Raw genomic sequence first — 22,701 nt, forward strand, 5'->3', positions numbered from 1 at the left:
GCGTAGCCTCCTTGCTGGAATGGGATTTAGACTGGCATGAAAAACATCAAAGAATGTGGAAGCCTGGGGGGGAGGGGGCTCTAGGGTACAATTTCAAAGTGCTTTCATTCCCCCACAGTCTCTTCTCTCCCAACCCCTGTGCTTCTCAGATATTTAAGAGGGGAGGAGAGGTAAGGCAGACATTCTACTATTGAGAAATGAGGGAAGGGGACCGCCCTCCTTCCACTTCCCTGACTTCAGTGTTAAAGACGTCTCCAAGGACAGACCTCGAACATGGTCACATCCTTTCCACTCAGGCACCAGCAAGCTCCTTCCTGGACAGGCCCTCACCTTTACAGACACACTCACAGCTATTCTGGGCTGAAAGGCACCTGGCCTCTGAGGGAATCCAGAGTGGAACAAGATGGTTACATCAAGTCATACGTGTGCCCGCAGTTCTTGCAAACCCCAAAGCATTCACAGCAATGAGGGACTGTGAGGTAGTGCCACTCTTGGAAGGAGCCCCAGGGGCGCAATGGTTAAGCACCTCGCCATTAACCACCAGGTTGGAGATTCAAACCCACCCCCACTGCCCCCCGCCATGGCTCTGCTGGAGAAAAGACCTGGAAATCTGCTCCCATAAAGGGTTCAGCCTAGAAAACCTTATAGGGCAGTTCTACTCTGTCACATGGGCTCACTAGGATTCGGAATCGACTCGAAGGCACACACCACCAGCACTCCCGATGTATCAAGCTTGTACTTGACAGTAAAAAGTGGAGAGTATCACACCACAGTCACCGGGAATGCAGCGCACATGGCGCTCAGCACACGCAGCAGCCGCCCATGGAGGGTCTGCAACTGTAACCTTGGACGCCTACAGCCAAGATGTCACTGGATTTTCAGTCGGCGTTGCTAAGGCCGTGGTGAAGAACGCGTTCAGGGTAATCGCAGCAGGTTGCCTGGCATTCTCCTTAGTGACAGATCGGAAGCGCAAAAGGGTAACTGCTGAGTTTTGGGAACGACGGAGCATGTCTTAAGCTCAGAATCACAACCAAGAAAGTGGAACACAAAACTCTTTTTTTACAAGTCACATACACCCCTGGTACATTATGGGCAACTGGTAAAATAAATACAAGCCTCTTCTGAATTATTTTGTCTTTTTATTTCAAAAGAAGAAAAGATACCAAGAAGCAGAAGAATGAAGCAGTTAAAACCAGCAAAGCTGCAGAGTAGGAGAGAGGGAGGCAAGGAGACAGATCTGATTTTCGTGATACGGTTGCTTAACGCAAACACAGGGGTCTGATGCTGCAAACTCAAGTCACACTGTAGCCATCAACTCCAGCAGGTTTGCCGATACATCCAATGACAGGGCTAGGCCCCTCTCCTGCTGAATCTTAACTTTACACATTCTGGAAACATGTCATGCACATACAGGTTACACTTTATGGTTACACGAGATTGCATGCAGTTCACACAGAATCATTTTGAAGGCACTGGTTGTGCAGCAGGGGCTGCTGCTTTCTGGCGAGTCCTCCCTAGGCTGGCTTGTAAGTGGTCTTCCTTTTCATTTACTCCTATTTGAAACTTTGGTGCAGAAACCAGGTGCTGTTTGATCCTACCCTTTCAACTACTTCCACCCTCTCTTCTACGTCCCCGTCTGAAAGGTAGACGCCAAGTTTAGAAAACAGTATTTCCTGATAATAAAATCCTTATTTGGGTTTTCAAATTATTTGAATCAGGCAGCAATTTGCAATATTTTGCTTTAAAGCCAGAAGTTCCTACCAGTTTCCTTTACTCCTGAATTTAGCAAGGCCCCCCCAACTGCCCCAAAGTTCCATGAGATAAGCTACACGAGGTTCTGTAGTAATATTCACTAATTCTTAATTATAGTTAAAATATGGCCTTGTACATGTTTAGGTCACTTTACCTTTTAAGATGTGACTTCAGTAAATGCTGCCTCAGTGGGCTGCCTCTCAGATCCTAAAGGCTATGATAATCGTGCGGGCACACAGGCACACTTCTAGTTCTAAAATTTGGAGCAAAGCAAAATGACACGCGATGCCAAGTCTACACCACGTATACTACGAAAGGCCGGGGCCGTGACGGAACCCTTGGACCATAAGAAATTCACCCTTACATTTTATCTACTGTGCTATCCTACTGTATGCTTTTTGGTCTATTCACTTAGTAGGTCTGAAAGAGAAAATGTATTAAACATTCAAAATCTTAGAGTGTAAACTGTGTATGTTGTTCTTGAACCAGAAAGGCTCATTGCTAACTCCCTTGCCCATCAAAAAAACAAAAACATCAAAACAAAAAAGTGTTCCTGATACTCATTCACGTTGCTCTTTACGACACGCCCGAGGGTCAGCAGAAAGCACAAGGGAACTAGTTTCCATTTAGGTCAAGTAAAAGAAAAGGTTTTGAAATCTCCTCCTATAGACTAGGCAATGGAAGGCTTTAAAGCGGAGCTGCCAAGGCCCTAGCCCTGCCTGAAGCCTGCTCTGCTCACGGCAGCACGGGTGCCGCTAACCCCAGCTCACTCTCTCTCTCTCTCTCCCTGCCAGAATGAAGATGTCAGTGTTTCTATAATTATAGACCAGAGATGCTTCCTCATTCAGTCTTATCAAGCAAACCAAAAAAAGAATTTCAATGAAAATATGTAAATACTGTGATTAAATATTATAGAAATGTTTTGCATCAAATACAGATGTCAGGATAAAAATTTCTCGCTCACTCCCTCGTTAGAAACACTCTATTTTCCCTGAAAAGAGGGAAAACACACAATGAGGCATGAGCCTCATTGCCAGTGAAAAATGAATCCATACACACACACCCCCAATAACTGAAGTAAAAGAATGTCAGCAAAACAGCGCCCATCTTTTCAAATCCCAGACTTTCTATTTCAAACTCCGTTCATCCCAAGGTACAGTAAGGCTGTCCCAAATGGCATAGAAGAGTCATTCTATCGCAAAAGGGCTGCGATGTGGTCTTTTGGATTAAAAACAAGGAACCCAGAAGGGATGACAATTTGTATTCTTATATAATAGGAGGAGCCCTACTGGCACAGTGGTCAAGCGCCCGGCTGTTAACCAAAAAGTCAGCAGTTCGAATCTACCAGCTGCTCCATGGAAACTCTCTGGGGCAGTTCTACTCTGTTCTAGAGGGTCGCTATCAGTCAGAATCAATTTGATGGCATCAGGTTTGGGTTTTTTAAATAAGAAGGGTAAAGAGGGGAGGTAATATTACTCCTTTTCTCCTCCCCAGGACGACAGTAATGAAGTCAGCGACAGCATACCAGGTTTAGGGGATATGAGAACGCGGAAGGGCATTCTTCACCCAGCTCTACAGAGTCCGCTTATTTTAGAATAGCTCCTTGACCAGAATAGCCAAAATGACTTTCAGTCACTGAAACATCAACATTGAAGCATGGATGGGTCTCAGGTGATCCTATTACCCTCTTTGGAGCTGAGTGAAGTTTCTGCATGGTGGTGTGCACTTCCAGGTGGAGGGCGGTGCCCAGGGAAGGATGCACTGACGCTCCCTAGGGACACCCAGTGCACACTGTAAAAGCTCATGAATGATGCAAATGGAGCTGGGCAGCAGACCAACACACTGGCTAGTATGTATACAACACCAATTACTTCAAATGAGCATCCCATTTTTTCTTACTGTTCACACCTAGGACAAATGTTACTCAGTGAATAAGGTCTAAGATTTAAAACCAATTAAATGCTGCATTTAAAGTGGCAAACAAGTAGACTAAAGAAATAAAGTTTTCTTTCAGAAAATACTATCTCAAATAACCAAAAAAAAAAAAAAAAAGAAAAGCCATATCTCTTGCCGTCAAGTTGATTCCAGCTCATAGCAACCCTATAGGACAAAACAAAACTACCTTGGAAGCCTAGGAGCTTCCAAGGAGTGCCTGGTGGATTCGAACTGCTGACCTTTTGGTTAGCAGCCGTAGCACTTAACCACTATGCCACCAGGGTTTTCACTATCTCAAATACCCAGTAAAACCAGTACCGTCGAGTCGGTTCCGACTCATAGCAACCCTATAGGACAGAATAGAACTGCCCCATAGAGTTTCCAAGGAGCGCCTGGCGGATTTGAACTGCCAACCCTTTGGTTAGCAGCCGTAGCACTTAACAAATAACTACCCCCAAAATTCAATTTTAGCAATTGAAAACTTGTAATGAGGACCCATGGAACATCTACAATAAGGGCCTCAAATTTAAAATTCCTGGCCCAGGCCTTAAACTCCCACCCCCTCAGTGACAAAGCAGCAGAATGGAAAATGATGTCTAGATTTTAATACTGTTTTCTTCTGAACATTTCAACCTTTCCAATTACTTTTCTCAGAGATAAATATTCCCCTCCCTGAAACTTTTCATAACAGTGACTACCAGCCCTTCAAGAGCTGTAGCTGAGGTGTAGAACTGGCTTAGGTTCACACAAATTCAACACACCTAACTTTCACTTGGAATCCCAGGGTGGTGCAAAGAGTTAACAGCACTTGGCTGCTAACTTAAAGACCGGTGGTTCGAGTCCACCCAGAGGCATTTTTGAGGAAAATCAGCCACTGACAATCCTATGGAGCACAGTTTTTCTCTGATACATGAGGTCACCAAGAAGCAGAGCTGACTCACCAACTACTGGTTTACCAGCTAACTTTCGGTCTGATGCCCAATCATCAGCACAGGGTTGCTCTGCAGCTACAGCAATCAGAAAAAAAAAAAAGGGGAGGGGGGCTCTAAATTACACCGCTGAATCTATCTACCACCAAGAATAGACAAAGCTCAAACCTGAATGTACAGATTTAGGGAAACTCGGTAACGTTTTGATTATCTACACCATGGTGGGGCAGCAGTTAAGAGCTCGGCTGCTAACCAAAAGGATGGCAGTTCAAATCCACCAGCCACTCCTTGGAAGCGCTACATGGCAGTTCTACTCTGTCCTATAGGGTCACTATGAGTCAGACTCAGCCTGATGGTAAAAGGGTTTATGCCACGGCCAGAACAAAATCAAGTCCTTACCAAAGTTCGACCTGGCAATGACAAAATCCTAAACTGAGATTTCTCACTTAAGATTTAAATGGAACAAGTTGAAAACTTTTTAAAATATGCTTTTAGACTTTAAGAGTCCTAGAGGTTCCACAAGACGTGACTAAGGACGTGGAATGCTAGATTAGGGACAGATCTTAAAACCCTTCTGTGGCTGCGTAGTCCTTTCATATGGTTACAATATCGTATACTTTAAACCTAAGCAAAGAACCTCCTTCCTCAGGGTCTACAGATGGGAATGGAAACTTTTGGACCTGATAGAGAATTTTACAAACGTTTCTGAATGTCTTGCTTCAGAATGGGTACACACATTTTATGTTCAGGAATAAAAGACACTGGTCTTACTTTGAAATTTGACTAATACTGAAGTGATACTGATTTCCTTCACATTTAAAGCAAACTCCTTAAAAATACCCCTTAACGTAAACACCTATCAGTGTAAATTTCTCTTCTTCTAAGTGCTACCTTCTACGTAATCCAAGGTAGGACCTGCATACTCTTCTATGTTCTAAAGCCTTCTTAAAGAAAAACATTGACAACCTAAAACAAACCCAAAACATTATTCACTGCCTGTATTAGTGATTTATTTTTATATACTTAAAAACTCTGTTACCTTTCGCTAAAAGAGATGAGCTGTGTGGTACAGTGGTTAAACGCTCAACTGCTAACCAAAAGTCTGCAGTTCAAACCCACCAGCCGCTCTGAGGGAGAAAGATGTGCTCCCACAAGGATCTGCAGCCTATGGGACAGTTCTACTCTGTTCTATAGTATCGCTATGAGTCGGAATCAACTCAACAGCAATGTTTTTTTGGGGGGGGGAGCGTTGCTCAAGAACTCTTTCTTGGAGTTTAACGGGAAAAATTAAATCTGGGAACATGATAAACCTTGAGGCCGTCATCTGTATACAGATGTTTTGTTATGGAATACACGCAGTCTAGCAAACAGTCCTCCAGCGTAATCTGTTTTTCTAGTATTGTTTTATTAAAATGGAAAGTTGTATTCTATTGGTGAGAGAATTTCTCTGCTGAGAAGTTTGAACTTAGTGACCAGCTAAGTAGTATATTTGAGTTTCCTAACTACTAGAAGTTATATGCCTTAAAACACTGAGATAAAAGAAGAGCACTTTCAGATGGTGTATTCTCCTTACTCTCAGCTGTCTACCTGGGCCCTTGATTTTCTCCCTCTAGCGTTTCTCTTCTTTATGAGAGAAGCTTCTAGAGGCTCCTCTATTCATTTTCTCAGTACTTAGGACCTAGGGTGCTGCTCGGTGTTTGTGATCTTTTAAACTCTTAACTGAGGTTTTACCTTTATTCTGTGTGAAACTAATCAGAAGTATTTGAGGTCTACTGTATCAACGGCAACACGTTTACGTGCCTTGAAGGACCCCTGGTGACACAGTGGTTAAGAGCTTGGCAGTTTGAATCTACCAGCCACTCCTTGGAAACTTTTGGGGCAGTTCTGTTCCTTCCTACTGGGTCGCAATGAGTCAGAATTGACTCAATGGCACCCAACAACAGCAGCGACACGTCCTTATGTAGCCAAAGATATCTACAACAATTTTGTTCATTCAGATTCATGAAGGTTTCTTATGAATACTTCCAAGTTTTGACTTCAAAAGTATCTAAATTTATAGTGAATGGCTTTTTAGTGAAAAATCAGAGGTATTAAGCATCAGTGGTTTCAATGGGCCCTTAGAATCCCTCTTCATTCTTACCCCTTTGGGAAGATGCAGTGATAACTAAGTCATCTTTCTATTAACGTAAATGGTACTATCAGGGACAGGTGTGGGCTTCTGCAGTGAGCTGTGCAGTAAATGTCTTTAGGAAAGCAGATTTTATGAGAGCTACCTAAAGCAATTAAGAGCTTCTGGAGAGTTCCTTCACACTGCTTTATATGATGCCATTTTTATGATTATAATTCACAGGATTTAAAGGGTAATGGGGTTACGAAGTTACGATGACTACAAAATACAATCAGAGAGACCCTGTGGCATACCTTTGTAGACTGTGCTTCATGAGGTAACACCACTTAGAATTTAAAAACCAATTCTTCACGATGGCACAGAGAGGACGTGCAAGTTTAGGAGATGTATAAACACGTTATAGCTAGGCAAATTTAAAAGGTTACCGTCTATTCATTCATTTTTGAATGAGAAGTGACTTTCAGTTTGTAGACAAACATTTTGATTTACATATGAAGACAAGCAAGCACCTGAGACAGGCCAGAGAAAAAAACCTCGTGATAGTTTTAGAACTGTGGACTGTGTAATGGGTGTAAACGTGGATGAATGACAGGAACACACATTCCATGAGGGGAAGAAAATGGAAGGAAAAAAACAAAGATTGTTGTCCCTCTAATGAAAACATTAGTATTTTAAAATGAAACGCGACCTTCATTACTTGCTAATGCCCATTCCCATACAATGTCCTTGACCTGCAAACTCTATAAAGAAAAATTCTAACCGCGTGAATTAGTTTAAGTATCTGACTATATTGCAGAACAAAACGGAGTAAAATTTAAAATTTTTCCTTCTCTTGACTACAGGACTAAGACACTGTGTCAAGCTAGGCTGAGAGAAACTAAGAACAACATACAGAGATCACTGAACAGTTATTTCAAACCAAAGGCAGATACATTAATTTTCACACATTCTCTTTGTATACATTACTTAAGTATTCATGAACTTTAGGAAATATTTCTTTAAAGAATAGTGAAGCAATATGTAAACCTTGAGAAGTAGTGAAGTCGTGGACATTAAAAAGTGTTTTTCACATTCAATATAACATTTTTAGAACCAAGAAATGATTTCAGGAGATTATCTAAGTGTCACAAACAAGCAACATGTATGTACTGCAATTTTATTTCAATCGCACAAACGAAGTTAGCGTGTAGGAAACTTAAATGAAACAGTACGGTAAAAATCGCAGAGAACTGGAAAAAAAAAACTAAAAAGGAAGTACACCTAAAGCATGAGAATTCAACATTCATTAGTGTTTCATTTTCAGTTTTGATTGACACTTGATGCTTGCAAATTTTTAAACAAACTTTTAAATCATGATGACTATTCTGAAGAGATTTCAGCACCAGCACTAAGATTTGTACATTCAGTTTGTTTGCAATTGACTCGTTAGCCACTGACAGAGTGTAGAGTACAGGTTTGTCACAGGTCAGATCACAGTGTTGAGGAAAGCAGTGCTTCCTGTAATTGGGAAGGATCCCCCAAGCTGCACTCAGCTTAAGACATCCAAGGTACAAACGCACAGAAACCATCAGGATAATATGGGTCCAGGGACAGAGTTTTGATCATCAGGGAAATAACTTAAGCTTCTGTTTCCAATTCATTTACTGAAATCTCTTAACAATAATACAACTGTCATGTATGACAGCAAATGTATACAGTAACTCAATCAAACTTCTCAGAAAGAACACATTGAGAGATCTGGGATACTAATGCAAAACGGTGGAAAATACAGTGTGATTCAACACTGGTTCTTTGTTGTCACTGTACACAGGACATCGTGTTAACATTAGACCAAGGCACAAAACGTTTAGTGCGTAAACCAGTTCCTTTTAAGATCTAGCATTTTATTGTAGTCTTTATCTTTCTTTGGACCACTTGTACCCAGTACTCTACCCTACTACAGACTACCTCGCTTAAGCAACAAAAGCGGCTTCCGACCAGATTTATAGGGGACATAACCGTTCGTATCTCGTCAGTGTCTGTATAACCAGAAATACAATAATAAAGATGAAAATGCCTCCTATTTCTTTTAGAAAACAGTATTTTTATAAGCTTGCTGCATCTTTAATTCCTTTACTACTATTGCATGACAATGAACAGTGGCTAGAAAAAAGAACTTTATACTTGAATTATGATAGCTCATCCATCACAGTTTCATCTTAAAATGAAGTTTCTACAGAAACAGGAACTATTCTAACAAGGAAAAGAATTCCCTCATTCAAATCTCTTTGAAGTGGTAACAGCTGCAATACGGCAGCATTTAGAAAACTCTGCTATCAACAAAAGCTACTGTCTAATGAACCAAGATGTAAGAAATCTAGAAAGCCAATGAAAATGGATTATTTCTTCAAAACTTTAGTAAAACTTCTGATAAAGAGTCCAAAGCAAACGTGGCACTTATAGCAACTCAAGCATTAATCAAGATGGAGAGCCTGGAGAGTTTCTGATTTTCTAAATTTTCCAAAAAGCTGTAATTGCAACATATAGTATTTCTCCCCTATTTTAATCTTACCAGTTTCAAAGAAAAGAAAAGGGAGCAGATCAGGTATCCACATATACTCTGTTGCACACGCACACACACATACACACACACGGTGGTGAGGAGAGTATCTAACTCCTTCTCCCTACCCCCTAAGTCTCACTTTATCTATTTAAAAAAAATTATGCAGAACTCCCTTAACTTAATGATTTCTGTGACTTTAACTGCTGCCATCATTGTTATTTCTCTTCTCTCAACACAACATTCAAAAGCAGTTTCAGTCAGGAGCATGCACCTGAACACCTGGATAACTGCAGGGGCATGTGGGTAATAGTAACTGCCAGATTCAGTGATCAAACTTTTGAGTCACAAGGTATACTTCTCGTGAAGCTCGGAATCAAGTTTCAGGTCATTGAGATTACTGAAGTTAGACTACAGATAGCCGAAGACATGATGTAAAAGATTAAGTACTCGGTTTTGTTAACGTATTTACCAATTAGAGTCACAAAAGACTTCTCATTATTATTCATGCAAGTAATTGAGAAAAAGATAGTGCAGATATTAACTTTAAATAAAAAGTTATTCCTTCCCTTCCTCCCGCTCCCCTAGACTCTACAAAATGTTTTCCCTGGGACTCAGCTTTGAAAAGCTCACTACCTATTAGTGTGACATGCATTATAGTCTGCAATTAAAAAAGCTAGTTTTGTGGTGATTGTAATTACATTATAAAAATGTCCACATGCATAATCTAAAAAAGGCTGAAAACCTACAGTAAATCTACAATATATTGTTTTACATTTGACCACTGGTTTGTGTTACATAGGAGTCATAGATTTGGTAAAAGCATTGTAACAATTTAGGAAGGCATCTAAATCTTTAAGTTCTGGATGAATTTTATGTTTTAATCTACAAAATTGCATGAAGGCTAACTTGAGAGGCTTCCTATCATCTAAAATTCCTCAAGCTGAACATATCATTTTCAGGACACTTTCTTATAAATATCACCCTTTGAAAACACACATAATTTCATTTGTTCCACATTTTCTGATTGTAACCTATCCAGGGCTGATCTCAGTTATTCCTGGAATATCAAATATGATAGGAAGACAAACCTGAGAGAAACATTTACAATAGCGTAATTTGCTAAATTCTTCATCAGCGCTCTCTGGGGGGGAAAAAAAAAACTTGTTAAACCTTTCTGTTCTTTATTTTAGCAATGGATTGTGTAAAATGTGCGATTTTATCTTGACATGAAAATATTTTAATGTACTGTGATCTCGCCTGACAGGTATAGTATTTTCTGCATAACTGTTACAGAAACTCTTACATGAAGACTGTCTTTCCTTCTGCTGTAAAGGTCAGAAAAAAGCAGCACACTAGAAGGGAAATAGCTTATCGCCAGAGTGATATGTCTGAAGGCTTTCAAAATCGGTTGGTTTTTCCCTCCTTCCAACTGTCTGTTTCCACGTTCTTCTTACAGTTCACGAACTGTAGGGGCTCGTTGTTAACAGTTGTTGTTTTGGGGTATTTCTTTTCTTCAGATTAAAGTCCTGTCTCTCCTTAGTTTGTTTCTCTATGCAGTATTTGACTTGCTCAGTTCCTGCCTGATTGCTGGGTAGAAAAGAAAAGTACAGAAAGTAAGTATCATGATAAGGTAAAACAAATGAGCGAATTATTCTCAAGCAACCTTAAGGGCTGTATTCAAACTTGAATTAAGAAAAAGACTTGGCATCTTTCACAGCATATATCGTTGCTTTCTTATTATTAAGAGGAATATTAATTCTGTATATGTGTATTAATTTAGTCACCCTTTTAGAACAGTGTAGAAACATGAATCCTATGGGCTCAATAACAAGAGGGCGGTGGGATGGCTGAGCGGAGGTAACCTTCAGAATGACCTGTTCACCTGGTCTTCCCTTTAGCACTGCTCCACACCTGGAACTGGAGGGTGCTGTTTATCCCTAATTTCACACCCAGTTTCCACTGTACGAAGGAGATAGCATTTTCTGACACCAGACACAAACTGCAGAGCAGGATACTACAGGAAACTGTTCTAGGCCCTCGAGTAAGGAACTGGGTATTTCTTAATTTACCGGCATTTTCTTTGAAGTGGTTATTCTTACACATTATTTTAAAGGAACAGCAAATCTGATTTAGATACTCACCATCGATGAGCTCTTCTTTGAGTTTTGTTAATTCTTTTCTCATTTCATCTAAAATATCCTGAAATATCGGGGGGGGGGACCCACATTAGAAATGCTGAAAAGCAAAATGTTGCTGAAAAGATTACTGCTGATATAAAATTTTATGAATGTGAAAAAGGAGGTGTGGCTTTTGCGTCTCAGTCACAATTCTATGTCTTGAAACACTAGCCCTGGTAAATTTTTATTACTCTCCCCTGTTGATATAAACCCTATCTCTACTTACTCTAGACTACCAAGATAGAAAACAGAACGCTTTCTAAACACACTGTTCTCAACTAGTGAACGTTAAGGTTCAGATACGTTCTACAAAAGTTCACAGCTCTGCTTTCCATCTGTCCTCTGGTGCCAGTCTCAGAGATGATGTATAAAAAAAAAGCTGCAAGGAAGAAGGGTAAATTGGACAGTCAGCTCTTGGCAAATCTGTCATCTGATTTGAAGTGTGGGGGTAAGTCGTAAAACTAAAGTCTAGAATTAAAAGGGTCCTTGTCTTTCAAACTATGTTTCAAGAAGTTGCAGGACTCTCTCGGAGGGGCCTTCGCAGCTGCCCCATGAGTGGAAAAGCAGGGAGTAGACCCTTCCGCACCTGCACTGTCCAGTACGACAGCCACCAGCCACAGGTACTAAGCACCTGAAATGCGGCTGGTCTGAAGTGAAATGTGCAGGAAGTGTGAGGCACAGCCAGACTGCAAAGATTTAGTATGAAGAACAGAATGTAAAGTATCTATCTCATTAATAATTTTACAATACTGATTACACACTGAAGTGATATTATTTTCGATATATTGGGTTAAACAGAGTAAAATTAATTTCAGCTGTTTCTTTTTACTTTTTAAATGTGAAGACTAGAAAATCTTTAATTACCTTATTTTCTATTGAGCAGTGATGCTCTGGACTCTCCTTCAACAAAAACCGCCCCATCTTTATATATATTTCACATAATCTCTACTTATAAATACAATTAGAAATAATGGGCATACCCCCTCCCCATTAGAAAGTTACCACAAACTCTGTAAGATCAAAGCTAAAAGGACTAGGACATGCAGTGCAATTTTTGTTGGTAAAAATAACAGCTCTCCTTGGTGGGGATTAGGCTCAGTTACGGGATTTTCTTTAATACTGCACACTTCAGATAATATGAAATTGTTCTGTGTTGAGATCCTTTAAAAAAAGGTTTTGTTTAAAATCAGGTCGAAACTATCAATTTCAATTAGTTTAATTACTCCATTTACCGATGAGGAAACTGAGGCATGTGAAGTTACTGTATGGCCTCTGGAACTAACAGATACCCTTACTCAAATGAAACTTAAAACCATCCCCAAAATCAAATCTATTCCTCTCTTCATTACTTCAGACACCAAGAATTTACTATATTTTAAATGTGTTCTAATGTGCTGCTTTCTGTCTTTTTTTAATGAAATCCGCATTTATTACAGAGGAAAACAACAGCTTGAGTATCAGTGACCACAGCTTCCTTTAAAAAAGTCAGCTTTAAATAAACACTTTTTGTTTAAAGGCGATTAAAGGCTTGGAAACAAAGTTAGTGCATCAACCCTACTGTCGACTAAATGTGACTCAGTAATGACAATCTCCAAAACAACAGAAATGAACAGAATTCGTATTACATAACTCAATCTGACTTTTCAAACAGCTTTGCACTATAAAAACTAGGTTTATTGGAAATTATTGCTAGTATTTCTCTCTTTAATTTCTATATAAGTTTAATTTTGAACTCATGTTATTGCAGTTATTTTTTGGTCTCTTTCTGAGCCCCATTCAAACATTTCCTAGCATTTTTTAAAATGAATTAACAGAATGGGAAAAACATGGGCTTTGTAAACAGATCAGGGTTCTGATTCTGACTCAACCACTCACTCGGCTATGAGACTCTGGGTGTATAATGGGACGTCTCTGACCACAAGTGTGCAGAATACGCGTCTAAGCACTGTACTATATGGATACTACGAGGACCAGGGGACAGTATCATGCTAAGAACCTAGCCCGGCAATTAAGTCTATCAGATATTCAGTACATGATTGTTTAATTACTATATATTTTTTATTTTTACATATTTGATATTTATTTTCTGGCACTATTCTTAAGTTCAGGGTAAGAAGATGAGGAGTAAAATTTTCTTTTCAGACCCATCTGTACACCAATAATAGTTTTACTAGCATGCACTGGTTTCAATTTAGAATCTTTTTCACACTATTTAAAAAAAAAAAAAAAAAACCTCTTCTGGGAATAAAATTTTTAAGTTCATAATCTATCACCTGCAGCCACCATTACTCTTCACTCTTTTTTTTTTGAGCATGTAGGTATTACATGTAATGCACACGCATTCAAAATATGGACAGCATCTTTCTTTTTTTTAATTGAGCTCACTGTACGCATTGTTTTGTTACCATCCGATTCACCTAACTTGGCCAGGCGCTCACAGTTCACTGTTAAGTATCTATCAGAGTTGTAACGTCCTGATGGCAGAGCCCCCACTGTGTAACTGTGTGTGGTTGGTGTCAGCTGCTGTTGAGTAGATTCTGACTCAGGACGACCCCACGTGTGTAGAGCAGAACTGTGCCTCACAGGACTTTCAAGGCTGTGACCTTTCGGAAGTAGATCGCCATCAGCCCTGTCTTCTGAGGCACCTCTGGGTGGGTTCAAACAATCAACCCTGTGGCCAGTATAACTCTATGCTTCTATAGTATTATTTTAGCATAAATTCCTGGAAGTGAAATTGCTGGGTTCCAAGAAGAAAATTTATTTAAGGCTTTTGAATTGTTTCCCAAACTGCCCTTCAGAAAGCACTATAAGTATACAGGAGCGCCATTTCTTGCCAAAATCATTTTTTGGTTTATTTTTGCCCATTTGTTAAGTAAAAAGCAGGGAGCCCATTGTTTTTTTAACAATTGTACACCAGACGCAAGAGTGAAATTTTTATACGATATCATCAAACAATGGTTCCCTCACCGTCTACCAATGTTGGAAATGTGGGTTTGCAAAAATAACTCAAAACTAACGCCACAGTTTAATTTGTATAAAGATATTCCAGCTGTATGTTCTTTTCAAATACAATCATGATCCAAGCCAAAAATATGCATAAGAGGTATTTTAAAAAGAAACAAGTACAAATAAAGGAAAGTTGCTATTGAACGCATACCTGCTTCAATCTGTCGTAGTCTAGCCCCTCTGCCTGGACTCCATTGGCACTGGGCTGTGATGAGGGTGCAGATTTTGGTCTGTACAAATGAAATTTCCAGAACAGGTAAACAGCACTTACAATATTTAATGAGTTTATAAATAACTGCAAACTTACCAACCCAACACCAGATTTAAATACATTTCTTAAATAAAGCACATTTTGTTAAAAAGTTAATTGTCAAAATTACAGGACTGATTAGAACATAAAGCAGAAAATATTTTTCACTTTTCTCAGTATTTTTGATTATAATTTATAAAGAAACTGGAAAAAAGTGGCAGGATGACCAGACTTCTTCAGGAAGTGGAGAAAACAACATTCTCTGGGTATGAGGCAGGTGACCATGTGTGGCATGTTGATCAAGACAAAAATGAAAAGGCCAGCTGGAACAACTGAGGCCCAAGTAACACAATCTTATTTTTCCCTTCTTTTGAAATTTTACATTATCTACTAAACACCTGGCAAACCAATAGAAGGAAAAACATATAGACTTGAATATTTTACTCTGAGTCAGTTTATAAATCCTGTATCTCAGTTTGGGAGAAAGAGGAAAATCAAACATTTTAGGAAGCATCAAAATAAACAAGAATTTTTGAAAAATGATTAGGCTAGAAGCATATTCAGATCCCACTGGCAATCTATTTTTTGGAGAGGTTACGGGAATGGCATGTTCTAGGCTAGCTACTTCATAAACTTATTTTGTAAAAAAGGAAAATGCCAGACGGAAGCAGGTGTCAATTAAGATTGGACTCTTGACAGTTAAGTTTATTAAAATTTTTATATGAAGTAATAAGTTTTATAGATTAGGTATCTCAAGCAAAAGTTCCAATACCAAATAAATTAGTCATGACTCCCTCTCCAATTCTGGCAATAAAATCCTTGGTGAAAAACCTTATGTTTTTATTGGGTAATTTTCTCCATTCTGGCTTAGCATACAGTATAGTACAGCGGCCACTATTTAAGGTCCAGAAATCAATGCAAATTGAAACCATTAGTCAACTCCTATATCTTCAATTTTGCACAGTACCAGAGAATACTAGAAATCTGAACCAAGACACTTAATAGGTATAACTTTTTCAGTTATAACTTCATAATTCTTACATGACATACTATACTCCAAACCCACAGGAATTGTTTGTGAAGATGAAGTACTGAATTAATTTATTATCAAAACATACTACTGCTTAAAACGTTGTTACGAAGCAAGTCCATCAGTTTTACTTTGTTAGTTATCTGTTTCTGTATTTATATGAATAAGTAACTTTCAGAACACTTCATCCAGTAAGCACTGGGCTAGGAGCTGTGGGAGACCAAAAAAAAGAAAAAAGGAAAAAAAAAAAAAATCCAGATGACACATTCCCTACCCTCTTGTGAAGACACATTTTTTTACTTTGCTAAGTCACGAAAGATTTAGTGAGCTCCACAGTCCGTAAGTCAGGATGCTCTCTACAGAGTCAGGTCTAGAACTGTCTTTGAAGATTGACACACTGCAGATTTCATATACCCATGCCATCCATTCTCTTTTCCAGAATTAAGGAGTTTTAATTAGTCTGCTCTCTTTTACTTCTCACATTCAAGTGGCACAACTATTAATTATTTCCTCCCAAGTTATATAATGAGTACCTCTGACATAAACTCAAGTGAGCAACTACAGTCTGCTACTTAACCTGGTACTATATTATGAATATATCCGTATTTACTCAACAGCGCAAAAACATATTGTTATTACATAATAAACAATCATGGAAACATGCAATTTTATAAAATTTAATTCATGCTAACATGCAATCCATCACCACCACCACCATGATAATTAGCTAAAGGGGGGAACTTTTCATACTGAAGGAAAGAAGTAATCACCACACTGTTTTTAAGGTTTATCAACAACATTATCCCAGGGGGCACTGTTTCTAAAGGCAGCCAGGTAACTGAGAAGGTTTACTACAGAGAATCTCATTGTGAAATGCCGCTTTAGCCCTCTCTGCACTAGAAAATTTTCTACATAAGTCTTTTGGTCAGAACAACTAAAACATCTCCAAAAAAAGCATGCAAAACTCTCAGTACTGCAATAAACACCTTAGGGAAATTAAAGCCACCCACAAAATAACCTTATCAAACGTTTTAATCATCAGTGGCATGAAAATAATTTTGGCAAGTAAGAATGTGGCCAAATAGTCTGATTATAAAACTCTCTAATCACTGCCTTGGGCATTCCTCCCCTTCACACGCTATTTAATTCATGCTCCTAGTAGACATGGTATTTTTAAAAATAGATGCATATGACAACATGGGTGTAGTATTTTAGTTATTTCTAACCTATGAGTTTTCACTGTAATTGATGAGAAAACATGATGAGGGTTTCTCAGAGGTTTTTATTACTTTATGAGAGTGCTATCTCTACTTTCCCATAAAACAAACCTGCTGCCACAGGCAAGTCCTATTCTGCCAAATGAATTCTAAAAATAGCTTAAGCATGTAAGGATTTTTTTAATTGCCACTTTTGAATTAAAAAAGAAATACATGGTTCATATCTTAAGTTCTTAATTAAAAAAACATTATAATAGGGCTCATCCTAGAAAACAAATAATCTGCTGATTCAGATTCAGGATGTGAGATGCTAGGTTTCGAAGGATACTCAATTTATTACAAAGTACCTAGGAAACACAGATTTTCCTGAAAACATAAATCACCCAGTTGTGGTTATACTGTCCTGCGTGCCAGTAACAGTACAGGACCTTCTGCCTCACGTTTGAAAAGCCAAGTCTCATTCTTAAAATCATAAAGGGAACAGTCTTTAAAAAAATGCTGAAGCTACAGTCTAGATTATATACCCCTTAGGTCCCCATTCTAGTATTTCTCATATGTTTACCATTTATATTACCCTAAGCAAACCAAAAAGTGATGGCAAGAAAATGGATATTATTAAATTTTTCTAATTCAAGTTAAATTCTTAGGATTTTTTTTAAAGCCTTCTAAATGAAGCTAACAATGAAAGGTAAGATTCCGTCTTCCTCAGTATCTACCTTGTGGTGATTACCAATCCACGTAGAAAAAGCTCAGCCCTATCCTGAATATGTTATTCCAAAGTCTCAAATCACAAAGTCCCAGCAGGATGATACCTGTGTAATGAATCATAGGACCTGTTGTCAAAAACAATCTGATTTTTCCTTGGAGAATCCCGTCTATGAAGGGGAAAAACCATTTAAAGGGGTACACAATAGAACTTAAAAATAATTCTCATTATGTTACTGTGTTACAGGCTTCTTAGTCACGGCAAACTAAAGAGTCAAAGGAGTCCATTAACCTTAAAACAACCATTTTTCAAAAATTAAAATAAGATATTTTCAGACTATTCTAGTTCTGTGAGAATGAATACTTTGTTTACTTGACAACTGCAGAAAACTAAAAAATAAAAAATCATATGCAGTGGCTACTTTTACAGGCTGCAGGCGCAGTAAAACTTACCAACCACAAAGATTCCACAAGTACCAAAACACATCGAAGACACTTCTATTAGAGTGAGTCTGAAGGCACAGGCTAAAATTAAAAGCACCCATCAAATCGCTGTGGCCTGAAGCATACAAAGCTAGCTCTTCTCAGGAGGCACCAACAGAACTTCTTCTCCGTCTTGGATACAAGATCTCTATGTAATCTCTTAATACAAACCAGAGGAAGAATCTGCAAACTTTCCAATATGTTACACTTGAGTCATAGTTTGAAGCATTTTTAACTACAATATCCCTGCTCTTATTCTACTACCTAGCATCTTCATGTAACAAATAACAGTATAATACAATTACAAACACTTGTGTATGACAGGATATTAATCCATCTTACCACTAATGTAATTTTGACATGGACATTCACGAGAAATGGGCACTTTTACTCAGTACAAGGATGAGGTACACTTAAATAAAAGCATGAAATAAATGGCCAATATATCTGCTTTCAGGAGGATCCTGGGAGATAACTTAGGAAGAAAAGCAATCTAGTTCTTAGTCTCTTAAGCATGTTTGTTTTATTATTGGTGTAGCTGTTTTCAGTGACACGTGTCAGGGATGAATGTATCACTGGCTGGATCACATCTATCAAAAGGTATATGAGAGTCATAAAGAAATCTGTAAAGAATTTCTATTTGGGAGAAGGAGAAAAAAACCTTCTACCACAGTCAAACCACGATTACAACGCACTACTCGATAATAACCAGAATCAAGGTTAGACTAATCGACATAAAATATAATTTCAAACTGGTGACCTTTAAAACACTTCCTGAACTTCATTTAGAAGGCTGAAAAATCTTTCCCAGAATACTTTTTCCTTCACTAAATGGGCGCAAACATATCAAGGAATATGTTCTCTTTGGCAAACTTCTTTCATGTCCTGTCTAGGATAGCCTTTGCCATCAGCTGAGGTTTCGCTTTAATTAAGAAAGCTCACTATGGAGTTCCTATCGATGGGGTGGGGATTGAGAGCGGCGCAGGCTGGAGGAGGAATTATTCCCCACTACGTTCATGTCTTCCAAGAGCAAACGGCACATCACAGTTCTGCTCCCTGACACTCACTTCATAAATCAGGCCTCACAATATGCTACTGTGTGTTCAAAGACCACCTCCATACGGTATCTGGGAAATGTAAATGTGCAATTTTTCTACTCTACTGTAAAAACGTGACCACCACTAGCAATTCCTCTATTTTCTTCTAAAATCAAATATACATTTTTCAATTTCTTAGAAACTAAAAGCTTCTATACATTCAAAAAGGCCTCGTTTTTTTTGTGGTCCTTAAACAACTGTGTCAAACCTTCTTTCCTAACAGAAAGAACTACACAAAATCCAAACCCAGGTTTAGATGCAGGCTAACACAGAATGGATTTGTGATAATATGAGGTTTATCCTTGTACTTTTATGAAGTTTCTAAGATCAGAGTCAAGGTAGGTTTCTGTGAGGCAAAAATAAGACAAACAGTTCAGAAAGAAAAGGCAAAGAACTTTTTAGTCTCTAAATACGTATTTTTTTTTTCTGAGAAAATATGAGTCCTTTAAACTTTCTCATTAACCAGGAAAAAGTTTCATCCATGTTCAAGACCTCTGATATAAATTTAGTCGTAACACAGTACGCCTGGCTAAGGGATGCCAAATTTGCTTGGCCATGCCCCCAGGCCCACGCACAGAAGCGCACGTTAACCAGCCTCGTTTCCGAGCGCTATCTTTTCTAACTTCATTATGATCAGGAGTTTCAACTCAAACGGAAATAAATTTATCTGACAAATTCAAACTTTTAGGTTTTGTTTTGTTCTTGCTTAAACATTAGTCTTTTCTCTCCAGCTATCTTTCTTCTAAAAATTATATTTAAAAAACAGCTATGAAGCATGCTATTGAGACAATTGGGGAAATCTGAATATATACTATTTTAGGTAATATTATTGTTCAGTGTTAAATTTCTTGAGAGTGGTAATGGTATCATGGTTACATAGGAGAGTGTCCTAGTTCTTAGGATAAAATGCCGAAGTGCTTAGGATCAGGGTGAAGCAGCATATGTCTGCAACTTATTTTCAAATTGTCTGGAGGGAAAAAAAAGTGTATGTGTGTGTGTGTACACACACACGCACACGTGTATAAATAGAGAGAGAGAGAAAGAAAGCAAAAGCAGTTAAACGCTAAGAACTGGCAAGTAAAAGCGAAGGGGGTGCGCTATACTATTCCTTCACCTTTTCTGTAGCTTTTAATATCTCAAAATAAAAAAAAAAAGGAAAAAATAAAAACTATTTAAAAATTTCAGACAACCTGACTAGTAAGGATAGGGTATTACTTATCAGACAGTCATTAGTTAAAAAAATAAAATAAAATAACGGACTCGGGTTGGGGGTGGTGGGGAATAAACAAGTATTGCTTAAGGGGTACAGAGTTAGTTTTAAGGATGATGCAAAAATCTGGAAATAGATAGTGGTGATGGTTGCACAACATGGTGGATGTAACTAACATCACCGGACTATACATGTAAAACGGTTTAAACGTTTATATATACACACATATGTAATTTCTAAATTTACAATTTGAAATTTTCTACAATAAAAATTTATTTTCTTATTACATACAAGTGTGATATAAAACTTAGGAAAAAACTGATACCTGGAGATAACAGGTGACTTGCTGCCATTCATTGTATTTGTTCTTTCCCAAGGTTTTCTTGTTGGTTCTTTAAAAATAAAGGATACAAGCTATTAAATACCATAATGCATCCGGAGTTATTATAAAGTGAATAACTAAATGCCATCATGCATAAATCAACTTTTTAAATTTAAAATCTAAACTTGAATTAAAATCTATAAGGATTTTAATTTGTTGAGCTTCAGACCTTAAAATGAGAAATAATTTCTAAGCAAGTGTGACAAGCTTCCATAGGAAAATCTAAAATGCTGTAATTCTGTGAACCAGCTGGTACGAAGTTTCTCTAATGATGACAGTATAATAAGGTCAAGGTAGCTAATTTTCATTAAAATGGAGCAGTACAAACTATATTATTTTAATTTAATAAGGAGGGCTTAAAAATTATAATCTTTAATGTGTTCATGTACTTCAACATTTAATCTAAATCCAAATAGTCCTCTTGGAGAAAAATTCAAATAATTAAAAAAAAAAATTCAGAATTATGGAACCCCTTGCTTCTCAAACCACCAATTCTTGGGACTTAGCAAACGATTCCATTAAATTTAAGTACACTCTAAACTCTTCTTAGAAGCCTGGGTGGCACAAGCAGTTTGCAACCAGCTGCTAACCCAAAAGTTGGTGGTTCAAACCCACCCAGCAGCTCCTTCCATAAAGGTTACAGCCAAGAAAACTCTGTGGAGCAGTTCTATTCTGTAACATATGGGATCGCCATGAGTCAGGGACCAACTCAATGACAGCTAACAACAACGACGACAAGCTCTTATTACAAAAGACACTATGTAGTGACTTGCCCGTTGGCGGTCTATTAAGTGCTTTGAACTGTTTTTCCAATTTGGGCTGACTCACTGATGTTGTCATTGGCCTCATGAGACGACTGGGTGAAATTAAGAGTGGAATCTTGTTGAAGACAGCCTAAGTCTATGGGAGTCATGATCCCATCGTACAGAATCTTAACTAGAAACTCTGCTCCGAATTCCCTAACTCTAACCCTCAGATGGCTTCTGCACATTCTCATTTGGTAGCTTGCTCTCTCTTCAAACTAACATATCCGAAACTATATTCAAACTCTCCCATGAAACACTGCTTTTATCCTGGATTTCTGTCACATCCAGGCATGTAGGTGTGATCATGCTTTGCTCATCAATCAATTCCTTCCTTTTTAATTATGCCTTCTTATTCCTTCTTCTGTTTCTCAATAGTAAACACATTCTCTCAACAACTACCACAATGGTGGCAGCTTCTAGAGTTGGACAGGAGACATCAAATAATCAGAGGTCTAGGATGGCCAGAACTACCCAGCGGACACCAGCCCTGAGTGAGACAGATGGACAACTAGATGGGCAGAGGAACGGTCATCAGAACATTGTCAAAAACGAGGCAGGTGGGAAGATGAGGAAGTAATTCCAAAATGAGTAAGATGTAACAAATGTCAAGGTCTTTTCTCAATCCACCGAACCAGGCCAAGCTTTAACGGCGCATCTGGTTTCACGGAAGAGTGGCTTCTGTCAGGAACAGAGGCAGTGAGGTCATCTTCTCTCAAAGGGAATGCCGTGTCAATTTCCGAAGGAAGGACAGAGGATTTGCTTTACAGGGGTCTTCAGGAACACACTAGATCCTCACTGACCCTAGTACATAGCTTCTAAACCGCTTTTCCCGTCTTAGGTCTCTCTGACTTCCATGTCCTGCTGCTCACGACAGCCTTTTCAATGTTCCTAAAAGACTTCCAGTTGATTAAATGTCACCTTGATGCCTGCAGGATAAAGTCTAAACTCCTGAGCTTTCCATAAAAGGTCCCACATTTTGAGACTCTAACTTGCCTTTCCAACCTTATTTGCCAATACTCCTCAAAAACCAACTCTCCATTCTAGTCAGGTGA

The 22,701-nt window shown here is 38.5% G+C and overlaps 1 protein-coding gene across 7 annotated transcripts in view; it reads right to left on the reverse strand.

The window, feature by feature from the left end:
* Positions 1-6,297: 6,297 nt before the first annotated feature.
* Positions 6,298-22,701, reverse strand: part of ENAH (ENAH actin regulator) — a 174,145-nt gene continuing 157,741 nt past the window's right edge. For 4 of the 7 annotated variants that reach the window (XM_049868467.1, XM_049868465.1, XM_049868462.1 and 1 more), the window contains 4 exons: positions 20,787-20,853; positions 14,621-14,699; positions 11,428-11,485; positions 6,298-10,873 (listed from right to left, as the gene is read on the reverse strand). In XM_049868467.1, the coding sequence (XP_049724424.1) occupies positions 10,836-10,873; positions 11,428-11,485; positions 14,621-14,699; positions 20,787-20,853 (242 nt within the window). In that variant the 3' untranslated portion in view covers positions 6,298-10,835. Of the gene's footprint in view, positions 10,874-11,427; positions 11,486-14,620; positions 14,700-17,778; positions 17,842-20,786; positions 20,854-22,701 lie in introns of all 7 variants that reach the window. The other 3 variants (XM_049868466.1, XM_049868464.1, XM_049868468.1) reach the window with 1 other exon arrangement.

The sequence above is a fragment of the Elephas maximus genome, chromosome 24 (genome assembly GCF_024166365.1).
Source record: "Elephas maximus indicus isolate mEleMax1 chromosome 24, mEleMax1 primary haplotype, whole genome shotgun sequence".
NCBI lineage: Eukaryota > Metazoa > Chordata > Mammalia > Proboscidea > Elephantidae > Elephas > Elephas maximus.